Source organism: Pseudorca crassidens, chromosome 5, assembly GCF_039906515.1.
Source record: "Pseudorca crassidens isolate mPseCra1 chromosome 5, mPseCra1.hap1, whole genome shotgun sequence".
Taxonomy (NCBI): Eukaryota; Metazoa; Chordata; class Mammalia; order Artiodactyla; family Delphinidae; genus Pseudorca; species Pseudorca crassidens.
The window spans coordinates 44,446,361-44,462,227 of NC_090300.1; the positions used below are offsets into that span (position 1 = coordinate 44,446,361).

The 15,867-nt window shown below is 40.9% G+C and overlaps 1 protein-coding gene across 1 annotated transcript in view; it reads left to right on the forward strand.

Moving 5' to 3' along the window:
- IQCJ (IQ motif containing J) overlaps positions 1-15,867 on the forward strand; it is a 211,612-nt gene that overhangs the window by 178,928 nt on the left and 16,817 nt on the right. Inside the window, exons 2-3 of the mRNA XM_067737139.1 lie at positions 6,628-6,692; positions 13,970-14,050. Of these exons, the coding sequence (XP_067593240.1) occupies positions 6,628-6,692; positions 13,970-14,050 (146 nt within the window). The remainder of the gene's footprint in view (positions 1-6,627; positions 6,693-13,969; positions 14,051-15,867) is intronic.

A 15,867-nucleotide genomic window follows, 5' to 3' on the forward strand; every position in this document is an offset into this window, starting at 1 on the left:
CGTAAATCAGAAAAGTTAAAAGGTTGCCACTTAGACACAAGTACACTTTAGACAAAAAGCAATTTTGAGTGGATTTCTGATTTTAAACTTGTCCAAAGAATATACCCTGCTTGTTTAGACAGTAAAAGTGGTGGGGACAGAAGAAAAAGAGAAGAGTGTTTTATTATTGGTCAGGTTAAGGGGCTGACCAAGTGGCCACAGAGATGAGCTTGTCTAGCCTCTTAGGTGTATTCTCCTGTTCGTGATAGGAGAAAGCCCTGCAGGATTAAGGTGGGATGGGGAAGCCAGACACAAAAGAACAAAATCCAGGATCCACCATCCAGGCTAACAGCTGACACCTAAGTGATGACTTCAGAACGACTCTGATGACAGTGGGAAGCACGGGCTTTGTTTGGCAAGTAGTCGATCAGTTATTCCCACAATAGTACAGCCTACATTTCACAGCCACTCATAACACAGATTTCATTTGGAGAAATGAGATTAAAGAATATGGAATGCTCTATGTCCGGGTTGTACGTGAACAGTTCAACTTGCACTTTGCAGAGGGGCTTAGCCCACGTGTCAAAAAGACAGACGTTAAAATGAGCATGGTAGAAAGTGTACCCTTATCTGGTGAATCAAACTGAGCCAGAAAATTGAGTTAGGCCCTCGAGTTGGGACAACTTCTCTGATAGGGGTCAGCCATCAAACAGACATGTTCTTCTGTTAGTTAATGTGATTAATTAATAGCATTAATTGAATTTGTTGGATTATAGAAAAGGAATGGAAAAGATAGGGCGAACCAGAGAAAACGTAAGGTCCTTGAGGCATCTGAGCCAGAGTCCAGGGAGAAGACAGACGACCCACTTAAAAGGGTGATGGAAAGAGTTGAATGAAGTGACTGTATAGATGTGGGCAGGGTGTAGGGAGAACCACAAGGGATGGTGAAACATCTGGGACTATCAATAGCTGGAAGGGCAAGAGGAGGGAAAGCAGACTTCCCTGGTGGTCCAGTGGCTAAGACTTCACCTTCCAATGCAGGGGGTGCAGGTTCCATCCCTGGTCGGGGAGCTAAGATCCCACATGCCTCGGAGCCAAAAAACCAAAACGTAAAACAGAAGCAATATTGTAACAAATTCAATAAAGACTTTAAAACAAAAATGAAAAACTTAAAAAAAGAGAAGGGGAAGGAAGGGAAGAGAAGAAAGGGAAAGAAATGCCTTGGGGGGGTGAGAAAACAGAGTAGTTATGGGAACGTGGTGAGAACGACCATGTGAGAGAGGCCACCACCCCATGGGAGCTGTGACCTTCATTGACGCCAACCTGTACTCCAGTAAGAGAGGGGAGCACAGGGAATAAATACCCCAGCTTCTCTCTTTTGCTCCCCTCTGATCGCGTGCCAGTGCCTCCCACTGCTCAAACCCTGTCCTAAGCCACAGAACAAAGGGCCCTGCTTGATAAAGTCTAATTTTGACCCTCCCAGAGCACAGGGGAGAGTGGAGGTGAGTAAAGAGTGTAGATGGGGAGATGCTGGTCAAGGGGTACCAAGTTTCAGTTATGCAAGATGAGTAGCTTCTAGAGACCTAGTATACAACAGGTACTGTAGTTAACAACACTGCAGTGTGAAACTGAAATGTGCCAAGAGGGTGGATCTTAGGTGTTCTCACCACCCCCGTCCCCCCAAAAAACAAAGTGGTAAGTATGTGAGGTGACAGATATGTTAATTCGCTTGATCATGGTGATGATTTCACAATGTATACATATCTCAAATATATACCTTAAATATATACAATTTGTAATTGTCAGTTATACCTCAATAAAACTGGAAAAAGTAGAATGCTAAATAAAAAAGAAAGCTACAGAATGATAAAATAAAAAAAGAGAGAGTATATCTGGAGGGGCAGAGAAAAATCACCAGAAGACATACAACATCTTGGGACCTGGGGGGCCGTTAAGCCACTAAGGTTTCTTTTCGTCTCAGTCAGATCCATGCATTCCATTCATTTATTCAACATATATTAATTAGGCACCACCTAAATGCCTCATTTGGGGAATAAACACCTCAAGGTAAATAAATCACTGATCCCTGATCTCGAAGAGCTCAGTGGTGGGGTGGGACAGGTCAAGAGGCAATGTTAAAATAGGAATCACCGCAGGATGCTGAGGAAAAAGGTGAGGTACCAGACCCTCCTGTGGAGTTAGTAAAGGCTCTATGGAGGAGGGGAAAGGTGGGGGGATTCCTGAAGGAAGAATGAGAGTGGGCCAGTAGAAGAGCTGGGAACCCAGTGTACAGTGAGAGCATGTGAATTCAGTGTTGGGTGAAGTTTCACAAGAGCAGACTTGGAGAGGGAGTGTACGGGGCGGGGCTCGTAAGGTGGGCCCCCGAGAGACAAGGGGCCCTTGGCTGAGATCCTGGAATCCATCTGAAAGCACTGGGGAGCCACGTTCATTTCTAGTAGGGAAATAGCATGTTTAGATATGAAATCAGAGGCAACGAAGGCTAGTGGGAGAAACCAGTGATGGGAAAGACCAATGTGTATATGTTTTTACTGGTAAATTAAAATAAAACTTTCTCAAGGAGTGAAGCTCTGAGCAAAGGTCTGTGGAGCAAGCCAACTTCCTTATTCATCTCCCAGAAAACAAGGACACAGTTTGGAGCTATGGGCCAATTGAATTGAAGTGTTTTTGTATAGTTAGCTTAAATAAGCAAATGATGAAATCAGTCCTCTAAATTGTCAGCAGAGCAGCTGTTCAGAAAGCTCTTGTTAGTCATTGACCTTATGGTTAATATGATTTCCTAGAACGTGGATAGTCAGATTGAATGAAGTACTGCATCGAAGGCCTCCCTCCTCCTCCCCAAAGCTCCCTGCAGTGAAAGGACCGAGGAAGAGAGAGTGGCTGGCACAAAGTGCAAAAGCCTGTTCCTTCCTGCCCCCAGGTGCCCAGGGAAAAAGAAGAGAAAAAAACACACCACAGGCACACACACACAAGAGAAGGTGCTGGGACTACCACCGTTCTGTCTCCTTCCTAGTCATGATGCAGGGGGTAAAAAGAAAAAGTTCACGACCTAAAAATCCACCTCTGGTTTTCAAGAATGACAGGCTTCTTATCCACCCTATTTCCTTTCTGTATAAAAGTGGCTTTAAGCCTGACCTTTTCTCTGACCTGGATTTATTGCTATGTCACTGGAGGTGGGATGGGATACGCTGAAGGATTAGGTGGGAGGAATGGAGGGTTGGGAGAAAAATAGAGGATAGAGGTGGAGACTTATTCTTAGGAACCAGGGTCTATAGGGTTGAAGGGTAAGTTTTACCTTGAAAATAAAATGCCATGTGTAAGAGTGAAAGGGATGTTCTGTCTCTCTGTCTCTGTCTCTCTCTCTTTCTATCTATATCTATCCACCTATTAATCATCTCTATCTTCATACCCAATTACCATATATAACTGCCTATATAGTACTTGCTTCCACTTACTGTGAAAAGCACACATGTAAGAGAGTTAAATAAAGAGGTTTAAATCTCATGTATTGAAAGAGGAGGAAATAATTATACTAACAGCCTGGAGAGAATAGTTCTGGCAACTGAATATTTAATTTAGCTTAAGCTTCTGGCAGCCAAGGCAAAATAAACCATCCCTATGAGACTTATGAGTTGTTATTGTTGATGAAAAGAAGTGCACTATTTTATCAAAAGGGGAAAATATCCTCTGGGATGAAATCCTAAAATTTCATTCTTTTTGTGTAAGAGAGCCTGTAGCAAAATGTACAGTGTCTTATATAGCAGTTTCACAGAAGGTGCAGAAATGGTCTTCATATGAGGTCTATTTTATCCCAGTGTTGTATATAAAAGCAGCTGCCTTTAATAAAAAGGAACTGGGAATTCCCTGGTTGTCCAGTGGTTAGCGCTCCTTGCTTCCACTGTAGGGGGCACGGATTCAATCCCTGGTCAGGGAACTAAGATTCTGCAAGCCACGGGGTATGGCATAAATAAATAAATAAATAGATAAATAAATAAATAAAATAAGGAACTGAAGACCATGACCTGCTTCATCCATTAGTCTTCTCAGTAAAACATCTTTTAAAAAGACACTGCCCAAACAAAACCAAACCAACTAACCAATCTAACGATGACAACACCTGTCTAGTTCTGAACGTCTGTAGTTCTATAGCTCATCTAGTTAGGATTCTATATTTAGTAGCCCTAGGTTATGGCTCACAGTGTCACTTCTGAGTTAGATTCTTTCAATTGTAAAAAACAGAAATCTCAACCAAAAATGCCTAGCCAGTGAGAGACTCTACTGGCTCCTGAAACTGAAAAGTCCATCAGTATGCTGGTCTCAAGCTCTAGTTTGACCCAGAGGTTCACAGTGTCACTAGGACTCTGGCTGCTTTGCTCTGTTTTTTTGCTTCCATCCTCTTTGCTGTGTTATCTTTCTCTCCAGATAACACCTCTCAGAGCAGCAAATAGTTCTATTGCAGCTTCAGGGTTCCTCACACTTCAGAATCCTCATGCTCTAAAATTCAGAGGAAGGAAACAAAATTCTTCTCCAAATACTGAAATGAAGTTTAAGCAATTAACATTGGTTGAGTAACTATTGTCAAAATATAATGCTGAGGGAATTAAGCCAGATACAAAAGAATAGACAAATTTATGTGAAATTCTAGTACAGGCAGCATTAATCTATGGTGATAAAAATCAGAACAGGAGTGCCTTTGGAAGAGGGACACAGAGAAGCTTTCTGGAGTGATATAAATGTTCTGTATTTTGTTTTGGGTGGTAATTCTACCAGTGTGTGCATTTGTCAAAACTCATTGTACTGAACACTTATGATGTGTGCATTTCACTCACTTGAAAAAGCAAACTCAAGTACTCAGTGATCATGCTGGCTGATGTAAGGAGAAGTGACTGAAGTGGACTAACAGGGAAAACAGGGAGACAGGAGACTATCACAGTTGCCTTAGCCCAGACTGAGAAGTAGTGGTCCATTTCCAGATACATTTTGAAGTTGGGACCAACATGATTAGCTGATTGATTGACTGTGGATTGTGAGAGAAGGGAGGAGTGGAGGCTGACTTCTAGGTTTCAGGACTCATATAACTGTATATGTAGGTGAATAGTAATTTTGTTAAATGACTAGGTGAATGGTCATTCGTTAAAATGAGGAAGAAGTGGTGAAGCAGGAGGTTGGAGTGGGAGCCTCTAGACAGGGCAATCAAGACTTTGGTTTGAATGTGAGATGCCTGTCAGACATGCACACATAGCTCCCAAGTGGTGAATGTGTAAGAACGGAGTTTAGAGGAGAGGTCAGGGGCCAATATAAATTGAAAGCTGTGGACCGGATAAGACCTCCTGAGGAGTGAGGATCGACGGCAGGAGAAGAAGACTGAGGCCTAGGACAGGCTGCTGGCATGTTTCCTAGAGGAGCTGAGGTTTTATAGGAGTGAAGAGGATCTGGGAGCAGCAGAGAGGGGCAAGAAGGGCCCCACCCCTCCTCCAGAGTGTGTCACATGTAGCACGTGGGGAAGAAACGGCCACCTCTAAAGATGACTGCAGGGGAGACAGGGTGCTCAGGGATCAGCCTGGTTTGTCATCAGCAGACTCCTCCGTATCCTAAAAGTCTTTTCTAAACAGTTCTTCGATATTCTTGCTCTAACAAAAACTTAGCTGTCCCTGGAAGAGCAAGGGTTCAGATAGAATAAGATAATTAAGGGAATGTTCAAAGAAACTGAGGAGATAGAGGATTTTGCTGATGACAGACCCTGAGTTCCAAAGGGCCCAGTGGAAAGATTGGAGGGACCGGGGAGAGGTGGGGGACCGGTCAAATTCGAGGTTATACGGTGTAGTATGAAGTTAAAGAAAATGGGTAACCTCGGAGACTTGGATGTCTGGTGGGTTAGAAACATGTTGAGACTAGTCTTGATGGTCTTTTAGGGACAAATGAGCAATTAGTGCTAATCGGGGCTTCCTCTTGGCACTTCAGCAGTTGGTGGCGACAAGGAAAGCAGGGTGATCTCAAGGAATGGTGGTCTTCCCAGATCCAGACCTCTGTGGGCCTTCCTTAAATCCTGCTGTGACTGGCAACAAGACTGGAGACAGGCAGTCTCACCAGGAACCTGGGCCGATTCCGTCGCATTCCTGAACCAATCACTGTGGCTGAGGGAATGGGATTACAGAGACTATGGATGCCTGAAATTCAGGGAAGGAGTGTGTGCACGTGTTTGTGTGTATGTGTGTGTCTGAGCACTGGGGCTGAGGTTACCAAGAGTTACCAAGAGACAATGTTCGCTAAACGGACAAACCCAGCGCATGTTCCTTAGAACTCCTCACCCAGCAACCAGCAAACATAATACTGTTGACAAGAGTAAATCTGGGAAGAGTATGGGTGGATCCGTATAAACATATTGCTACTCCGGAAAAATAACAGCAAGCATGATCTTTAGTGGTTAAAAAAAAAAAGTCACAAAATTTGAGTAGGAGTTTTGTATTTTAATTTGATCAGGAATCAAATTGTATGTTTAAGCACTCATCTATTGCAAGGTCCAGAACTCCTCATGGTGATTATCTCAATTTTGTTAACAATTGTCCTGAAATATTATTACCTATAAGTACATGGAGTCAATTTGTAAGACATTTCTTCTCTTTTTCACAGGAAGAATTAAAAAGATTGCAGAATCCTTTAAAACAAGTTAACGATGGAAAATATTTACTTGAAAAGTAAGTAAAAATACTAAAGGAAATTAAAGTTGAAGTTGAAAAGCTTGCATTAAAGAAAGCTATTTGACAAGGCAACAATAAACAAGTAAACTAGTCTTAGGATATGAATTTTGTTAGGACCTAGAAATGTGGCACATTTGAGATATAGTTAAATAGATTTATGGCTAGTTGAGCTACAATACACAAGCTGTACTGATGAACAGAGTAATATGATGCCTGGAGATGTCTCTGATGGTACGTCTGAGGGCTTGAAACTTAACCCTGCCCTGTCTTTGGCTTTTAATCAGTGATGTGTATAGAAGGCAGTCATAAAATTTGTAAAAACACAAGGGTAACACTAAGACTAATAGAATGAACGTTCAAAATAATACTGCAGAATGGAACAAAACTGAGCTGGAATTAAAAGCAGGCAAGAAAGAGATGAAACTGAACAGAGATCAAGTCTTCCATTCAGGCTTGTAGGAAAATTGTACAATTAGAGCATGTGAAAGACGTATTCTGATTTCCATGTGGGTGAACGCTTAGAGGCTTTTCCTGACATTAACACGAGACTGTGATTTTACATGGCTTCTAAAGATATCACCACGATATTAGTTTGATTAATAGGTATACATTGTCAAGTTAAAAGAAGAAAAAATGAGCTCTCATTAAAAAATGAGCTATCATCACTCTGTACTAGTGAATGTTTACAGATGTTGCATCAGTGAATTCTGATTATGGCCTTTTGATATAGGCATTATTATTTCCATTTTGCTGATGAGGAATAATATAGGCATTATTATTTCCATTTTGCTGATGAGCCAATGCTGATTGGCTCAGAGTGCTTTCAGCACTTGTCTAAGTACACTCAGCCAGGAGTGGTGAGAAGTAGAATGAAACTCAGGTTCAAGGCCACCAGAGCCCCTGCTTGTGACCGCTAAGTCCCATGGTCAAGTCCGTGTGAATGTCACCACATTTGACTCTGGGCACCACATTTAGACATCACATTGACATCCCCAAGAGCACAAGAGGGTTAAAACTGAGGGTTCTGTAGTGAAACTACTACAAGGAGCTGAGGATGTGTAGCTCGAAGAAAAGAAATCTTAGAGGGAACATACAGCTATTCTTAAACATTTGAAGGAATTTTCCTGTAAAAGAGGGGCTACATTGCTCTTCTTGTTCTGGAGAAACAGAACGTTTCTGCTATGTTTCTCTTGTTATGGAGAAACAGCTTTATGACTCAGAGAAAATAATGAATTTAGTAAAGATTCAGCCTGCCCAACAGGGTGGACTTCTTTGTTAAGGAGTGAGCTGGTAGACACTGGAAGTGCCTAGGAAGAGTGTACATGACCATCCATCTGAGATGCTGTTGAAAACATTCCTGAAAATGGAAAAGCCTGGATTTGATTGCTCTTTCTGCTTTTGCCTGGCTTTGTGAGTCTGGACAAATTACTTAACCACCCTGAGCCCATTTCCCCATCTTTAAAAATGAAGCTAACCATACTGGCTTGACAGTCTTACTGAGTGCAGGAAATGTGACACACATGATAGTGACGCCGAATCCGGCTGTGTACCCTGACACCAAATTAGTTCTCAGAGACAAAGTTTTGGGTGAAGTAGAAAAGAATAGCTTTATTGCTTTGCCAGGCAAAGGGGGCCACAGTGGGCTAACACCCTCAAAACCATGTCCCAACCTGGAGTTAGTAGTGAGAAGTTTTACAGTGATGGTTCAAAGGGGGTGTGATCAGCTTGTGGACTTTCTTCTGATTGGTTGGTGGTGAGGTAAGTGGGAGTCAGCATCATCAACCTTCTGGTTCCAACCAGAAGGTCTTGGGTCTACGTATGGGCTTGTGGGCAGCATACTGTTAGCTTCTCCCACCTGGTGGGGTTTCAGTGTCTTCAGAACAGCTGAGAGATATTGTTATGTGTATCCCTTGATGGGGAACGAGGACCCTGCCCTAAGGCTGCACTATCATTTCTTGACTCTTCCTCCTTAGTCTCCGCATCCCCTCCCTTCCCTAATTAGCAACTGTTGGAACCTGCTGGTTGGAACTTGGGGAAGGTCCTGGAGGCTGAATGAAGCCTATTTCCTGTAATCAAGAAATGGGGGACCCAGAAAGGCTTTTGTGCACAGGAGCCCCACAGGGTCCTGCTCTCTATCAATAGAATGGTGCCTTCAATACTGGCTCCTTCTCTTGGGGGCTGTTTGAACCAGAAGGCCTCTCAGGTTCATCCCATCTCCATGATTCTAAGAATTGGCCATGTTACTGAAGAACTGTTCATTTGATCAAATGAAGTTTCTGGCTTATCTATGGATTTAATTTACTCTTGTTATGCCAGGGTATTCATATTCATTAATATGAATAAATAAGAATAAAATTGTTTGATTATCCTGCCCCCTCATCACCACCATCACTAGTTATTTGTAAACAATAATAACTGAAGATTTTTTGGCTGAAACTAGGAAGAAGATTTTTCTTCTGTGGAGGTTAGTGTTGTAACGATGTTAGATCAGTGGTTCTTCATTCTGGCTACACTTTGAATCACCAGGAAGTTTAATAAAAATGTATAAGCCCCACCCCAGACAAATCAAATATGAATCTCTGGGGGTGAGATCCTAGAATCAGGATTTCTTAAAAGCTTCCTTTGTGTGATTCTAATGAGGATCTGGGCTTGAGAGCCAGTGGTCTACATGCATTTTGGATTTTTTTTTAGTTATTCAGTAATCTCTTTGAGCTTAATTCTCTGAGGACACACTTTCTCTGTGATGTTTGGCTCAGCTCATTTATTTATTAAATCTGGTTATGCTGTTTTTTCATTATCGATTTTAATGTGAGAAGTGAACTCCAGAAGTTTTTTTCCTGCTAATTGACCACAACTCTATATTAAACCCCTCGCTAACACCAACATATTACCTTTCCCAGCTCTATGCTCTCAGGAAGATATGTGAAGATTAATGGTCCCCTCCCCCTTCCTCGGTTCTTTCCCTCTCATTATCTAGAAGCCTGAGAAAGCTGAAAGCTTCTGGAAATGGCCAGTCTGCTTTGTATGCTTAATTTTCCCAGTCATGATTGAGGAATTCCAGGGATGAGATTCAGAGTCTTCCCTCAAAACACCCAGGCCTCTGGGGCAAGCTTCCCTTTCATGCTTATCCTAACTGTGGCTACCAGTCCTAAGAATTCTACCCATTTGCCTGGAATTCTGAAGATTTTCCTGATCTGCTTCAGGGCAGGCCTGTGTCCTTGAAAGCTGTCAAATTTGATTGAAAAATTGGTGTACTCTGAGTGAGCAGATTAGGCATTTGATTATAGCTGTAGCTGACTTAGGTGTTAATGTAAATCATCTCAGCTACTTGAAATGACCATAAGTTAAGTGATAGTGGTGTCATAGCAGTTGATCGGTTATTCCCCCTTGGAATGTTACATTTATTCTGAATGCTCAACAGGGTTTTGTGGTAGACAGTTGGTGGGAAGGGAGGGGAAGCTGCAACTCCATTCTACCTGACACCATCTGCAGGGCCAGCTGGATGCATTTGTCTCTGTCTGTCTGTCTGTCTGCCTCTCTCTCAGTGAAGCTTGGCATGTACCCATAAACAGAGAAGAGCAATTACCAAGACCATTAATTAGGAGGCTGCTTATAACTCTGTTGTTTTTGAGAATCATTTATTAACTTAAGTAAGACCTTAGGCTAACTATCAATATTTTTTGTAAATGTTGAATCAGGCCGGGTACCAGAGTAGGAAATGCATGATTGCAAATCACATATTCTTCTGATGTATAATTGCTTTATGACCCACAAGCAATTATTGACAGAATGAGCTAAAGCTATCTAATTTAAACCTACTGGTATTTGTAGTGTATAGCTTGTTGAGGATGTATGAATTATAACCCCACAGTAACAAAATTGCTAATACTATTTTAAAAATTTCTTTTTGTGAAGACTTGAGCCTTGTCTTTGGTTGCTGCATATATCAACTGGCCCCACAGCACCTCACATGTATCTCTGTTGCCCAATTTGCTAGTTTGTTTGTAAGGGGTTTAACTTACAGTATTTTAAAATATCCTTTTTATAAGGCTGTTGTTCCCACAAGACCATAGAATTATAAAAACGAGACTTTCCAGCCTACCGACACTGGATTAGGTCTCTCCGTGTTTCCCCTTTAATAACATCCATCACATTTTTAGTTACTCATTCAATATACATCTTCTCCTAGATTGTAGGAACATCAGAACAGGAAACATGTCTAGTGTTTTCATCATTGTGTCCCCCATGTTTTGCATCACTCCTGGCATAGAGGAGACCTTTAATATATCTGTAAATGAGTGAATAAGGTTAAATTAATAATGGTAAACCTGAATACCAACAGCACAGACCAGGCAAGAGTGTTCTTTTCCTTGCCCCTCAGCATCCCACCTGGGCAACCACAAAGCTGTCTTGGGCTGATGGCACCACCTAGTGGCCATGTGTGAATATATCTGATCTACCATGTTTTCCCCATCACTTATTATTCCTTTTTCAAGAGAGGATGCATTCATTATCTTTTTTTTTTTTTTTTTTTTTTGTGCGGTACGCGGGCCTCTCACTGTTGTGGCCTCTTCTGTTGCGGAGCACAGGCTCCGGACGCGCAGGCTCAGCGGCCCATCCGCTCTGCGGCATGTGGGATCCTCCCGGACCAGGGCACGTCCCCTCCATCGGCAGGCGGACTCTCAACCACTGCGCCACCAGGGAAGCCCCATTCATTATCTTAATGATGTCTCTAGCACAATTTTTTCTTATCTTTTTCTTTTCTTTACTATAATTATAATCCTGGTCTTCATTACCCGGCTAATTTGAATACCCACCTAAATAATTTCCTTCATTCTCCTTGCTCACACCCACCACAAACCATTCTAAAACATCCCATTCACCACATTTTCCTGCTTCACATGCTATGTTTCCCTGCAGCAACGTTTTTCAAACTGTAGATCACAATCCACTGATTGTTTGTTAAACCAATTTGATGGGTCACCCCTGGCCTTTTAAAAAATCTGAAATATATTTAAATAATATCAGAGTGCCTTACATGTAGTTGGAGAAATAATATTTCTTGAAACTTTTGTTCCAGTTTTAAACACACACACACACACACCCTTACCACATGCATGTGTATTGGATTGGGTTGTCAAACACTTTATCTATGAAAACCACAGTCAGTAGAAATTTAATAAAAGACTGATATTAAATCCTCCAAGCGGTACTTTGTAGTGGTGAGACTTGAGTTTTAATGCGGTTTCTGCTGAGTTGAACATAACCTCTTTGAGCTTCAGATTTCTCAGCTGTACACTGGGGGAAATAATTCTTGATTGATAAAGGCTACTGTGAGAATTAAATGAGCTAATACAAGTAAAATGTCACGACAGTGTTTTGTACACATTGTGTGGCCAATGACTATGACTTTTCTGCTTGTACAAACCCATTTCCTTTTATGCTCCTCCTTGTATCTTCCTCTTCCACAAAATTTCTCTTTATTGTCCCCAAATAACCTGAACATTTCACCTCCACTCTTTTTTTTTTCGAAGAACACAGGTCACTTTTATAATCATTTAACAATGGCACTTCAACCCATCATTGCGATAAAAGAATAGTCACTAGTTTAGTTTGATGCTCACGGTCATGGATACAAATTGCCATCAGAGACCCCAATAATGTGGGTATAGTCACTTTCAGTGAATCATTTTGTTGTCTCAGTAAAGTCACAGGTGAGCAAAACCCTTTAGGTGGTGCAGAAAGAGACCAGATTTAACTGGACCCAACCGATAGTTGTGTCCAAGGTCCCCTTATCCTGAGTGGGCAGACCCGGTAAATAGCTTTCTACACTCCTCTCCCTTTTCTTGCATCTTCAGAATGGGACCTCAGTGGGGTTTAGTCCTGCCTGGGCCTGCCTAGGTTGCATTTCTGGTATCAATGACTTAAGTTTTTTTTTTTTTTTACATTGATGTATAGTTGATTTACAATATTATATTAGTTTCAGGTGTGCAACATAGTGATTTAAAACTTTTATAGATTATATTTCATTTAAAGTTACTGGAAAATATTGGCTATATTCCTTGTGCTGTACAATATATTCCTGTAGCTTATTTACTTTATACACAGTAGTGTGTACCCCTTAATCCTCTACCCCTATCTTGCCCCCCTCTTCTTCCCTCTTCCCACTGGTAACCACTAGTTTGTTCTCTATATCTGTGAGTCTGTTTCTGTTTTGATATATTCATTCATTTGGTTTAGGTTTTAGATTCCACTCATAAGTAATAACATACAGTATTTGTCTTTTTCTGTCTGGCTTATTTCACTAAGCATAATACCATCAAGGTCCATCCATGTTGTTGCAAAGGACAAAATTTCATTCTTTTTTATGGCTGAGTAATATTCTACTGTGTGTGTGTGTGTGTGTGTGTGTGTGTGTGTGTGTGTGTGTATGTATATATATATATATATATATATATATACCACAACTGCTTTATCCATTCATCTGTTGGTGGACGCTTAGGTTGCTTCCATATCTTGGCTATGGTAAATAATGCTGCTATGAACATTGGGGTGCATGTATCTTTTCAAATTAGTGTTTTTGTTTTCTTTGGATTCTACTCCTTTGTTTTAATATCTTCTTCATATGTATTACCTTTTATATCTCAACTTACTAATTTCTGTCCATTCTTCAAAACCGAGCACAACTGCCATAGTCACCATGAAGTCTTCCTTGACCATTGTAGCACCCAGTGATTGTCTTACAGGCTCATAGGAGCAGTGACCATACATTCACAGTCCTCCGTCTTTCTCCAGGGCAGACTGATGCTTTGCTCATAGCGGGAGCTCTGAAAAAACTTCCAGAATGAAAGGAGGAAAGGTTCAGTGGTAGTGACACCATTGGGAATGAATGAGGTTCTCTCTACAACTTACTAGTTGGACAATACAATGGGATTTGTAACACTCTACTTACGGTTTTTATTCCCCTGAAATGGTCTAATATTCCGCTTCCCTCTTTGCTTAAAGTAAATGATTTACATGCCTTAGATATGAATGTTGGGCTAAATGGTAGAAATCAAAAGAAAAGCAATGTTAAAAGGCAAAACAACAATTTCTTTCTATGGTATGGTTATTTATCCACCATCCATCAATGGGAATTTTTAGGACTCTATTAATAAAATGAACAAAATTGCATGTATATTTGCTTTTTCAATTAAATCTAAATTGGCAGCTTTATTGATACAAATGATAACTTCATGGATTCAGCTATATTGAGGCATTATTTCTGTTTGTAGTCACCAACTGGCCATGGATGTGGAGAATAATATTGAAAAGTATCACCTCAATCTACAGCTCTTGGAATCAAAGGTGAAAATGTAAGTTATTTCAAAGTTTACATTAAAGTTTTTGTTTTACAGTTCTTGCTTTATTAATCTCTGAACTATTCTGGAATTTGGGGGTATAAGAATTACACATTGAATTCACATTTATATGTTACATATTATTTCTTCCCTGTTGTAAGTAGCAACAAAGCTGTTTTGGGCACCCAGCACCATCCACTGGATAATGTAGGGAATTATTTGACTGGCATCACTTCCTCATTTCTTGGTTTTTCCCTTTCAGGCAGAGTAACATTCTTCAGCTTCCACCAGCATTTTCCACTGCTTTTCTTTTTGGTAACTTGGTTTATTCCATCTTGGAACAACTTGGTTATTTCTACCTCAGCCCATGTCTTTTACACACACAAACACACACACACACACACACACACACACACATGCATCCTTTCAACACTCTTCCTTTTTTCTGTTTCCAGTCCAGCTCTTGTCCAGTTATTTTGGGAAAATATCTTTTCCCTTTCTTTCTGATTTCTTATCCTTTTCTTTCTTATTCTTTCTTGGCCAAATGAGAGTCCCCTTCCCCCACAAAAAATGACTATCACATAAAAATACTGCTAAATACACCTCAGTATTAACAAAAAGAAAACTAATGAGATCCAAAGTGAGACAGGCTGTATTCTAGAACAAAATAACAACCTTCTAAAACCATTAGTAAATAGAAAAGGGACCCATCATAATCACTTTAGAAGCAATTTTAAACTATTCATGTTTGCTCTCTGTGATCCTTTCCCATTCAGATTTTCCTTCAGGGGTGCATTATAAGCATAACCAGTGAGGGTGTATATAATCTCTTTCTCTCTCTCTCTCTCTGTCTCTCTCTGTCTCTCTCTCTCTCTCTCTCTCTCTCACACACACACACACACACACACACACACACACACACACACAGAGCTTAACACTCTGAGAAGCATGTTTCTGGAGAATTTAAACATATCTGACCTTGGCCAGGATCACTGATCATTTACAAAAAGCCCAAAGAAGAATCTTTTAGAAAAGAAGTCACCTTGAAGACAAGAGCCTTGAGGTGTACAACTTTGAAGAAGTAAGCCATTTCTAGATTTAGGAATTGAAACAGAAATGACACAGATATGCAATATCCTGCTGGATAAAAGTGAATATTAATACACACCCCTGTAAATCTACGTTAACATTGGTTATCAGTAAAATGCTTGCCTCTGAGCGAGCACATAGGGTTGTCTCTCAAGGTAAAGTTCAAACGTGGCTTCTGAACCAGTTGGGTCCCCTGCTAGGTAGCTGTGTGTCACACTTACTAAATGAATAACGAATCAGGCTACCAAATCGTTTTATGTGAGCAGTGTGTCAGCCTCACTCCACAAGATGTTAGTTTCCAAACATACGTTGCCTTCTCCTTAGAAATGTTCTCATTAAGATAACATCCTCTTAACTGAAAAAGCACTGGAAAGGAAAGTTGGTTGTGTGAAAAATTAGAGTGATTAATTTGAATGCTGAAATGAAGTTAAGAAACCTCCCTGGTCTTTTTTAGTTTTCTGTCTTCTCCAGTCTGTAGAGACAGAGGGGCAGGTGCCAGGAGGCGGAACCAGCAAAGAAGAAAAATCTCTGTGCCTGAAGTCCTGCAGCTCAGAGAGTCTGGGAATTTTATGTGTAGCTGGTGTAATGGAGGCGTCTCAGCTCAGTGAGGTGCAAACAGAATGGTTTTATCTCTTGTAATAACTCCGAACCCCATTTCCACTCACTGGAGAGAGAAGAGGGAGAGAAGACTTAATCTTGCCCAATAATGGAATTTGAGTCCCATCGGAGAATTTAGTCCAGTT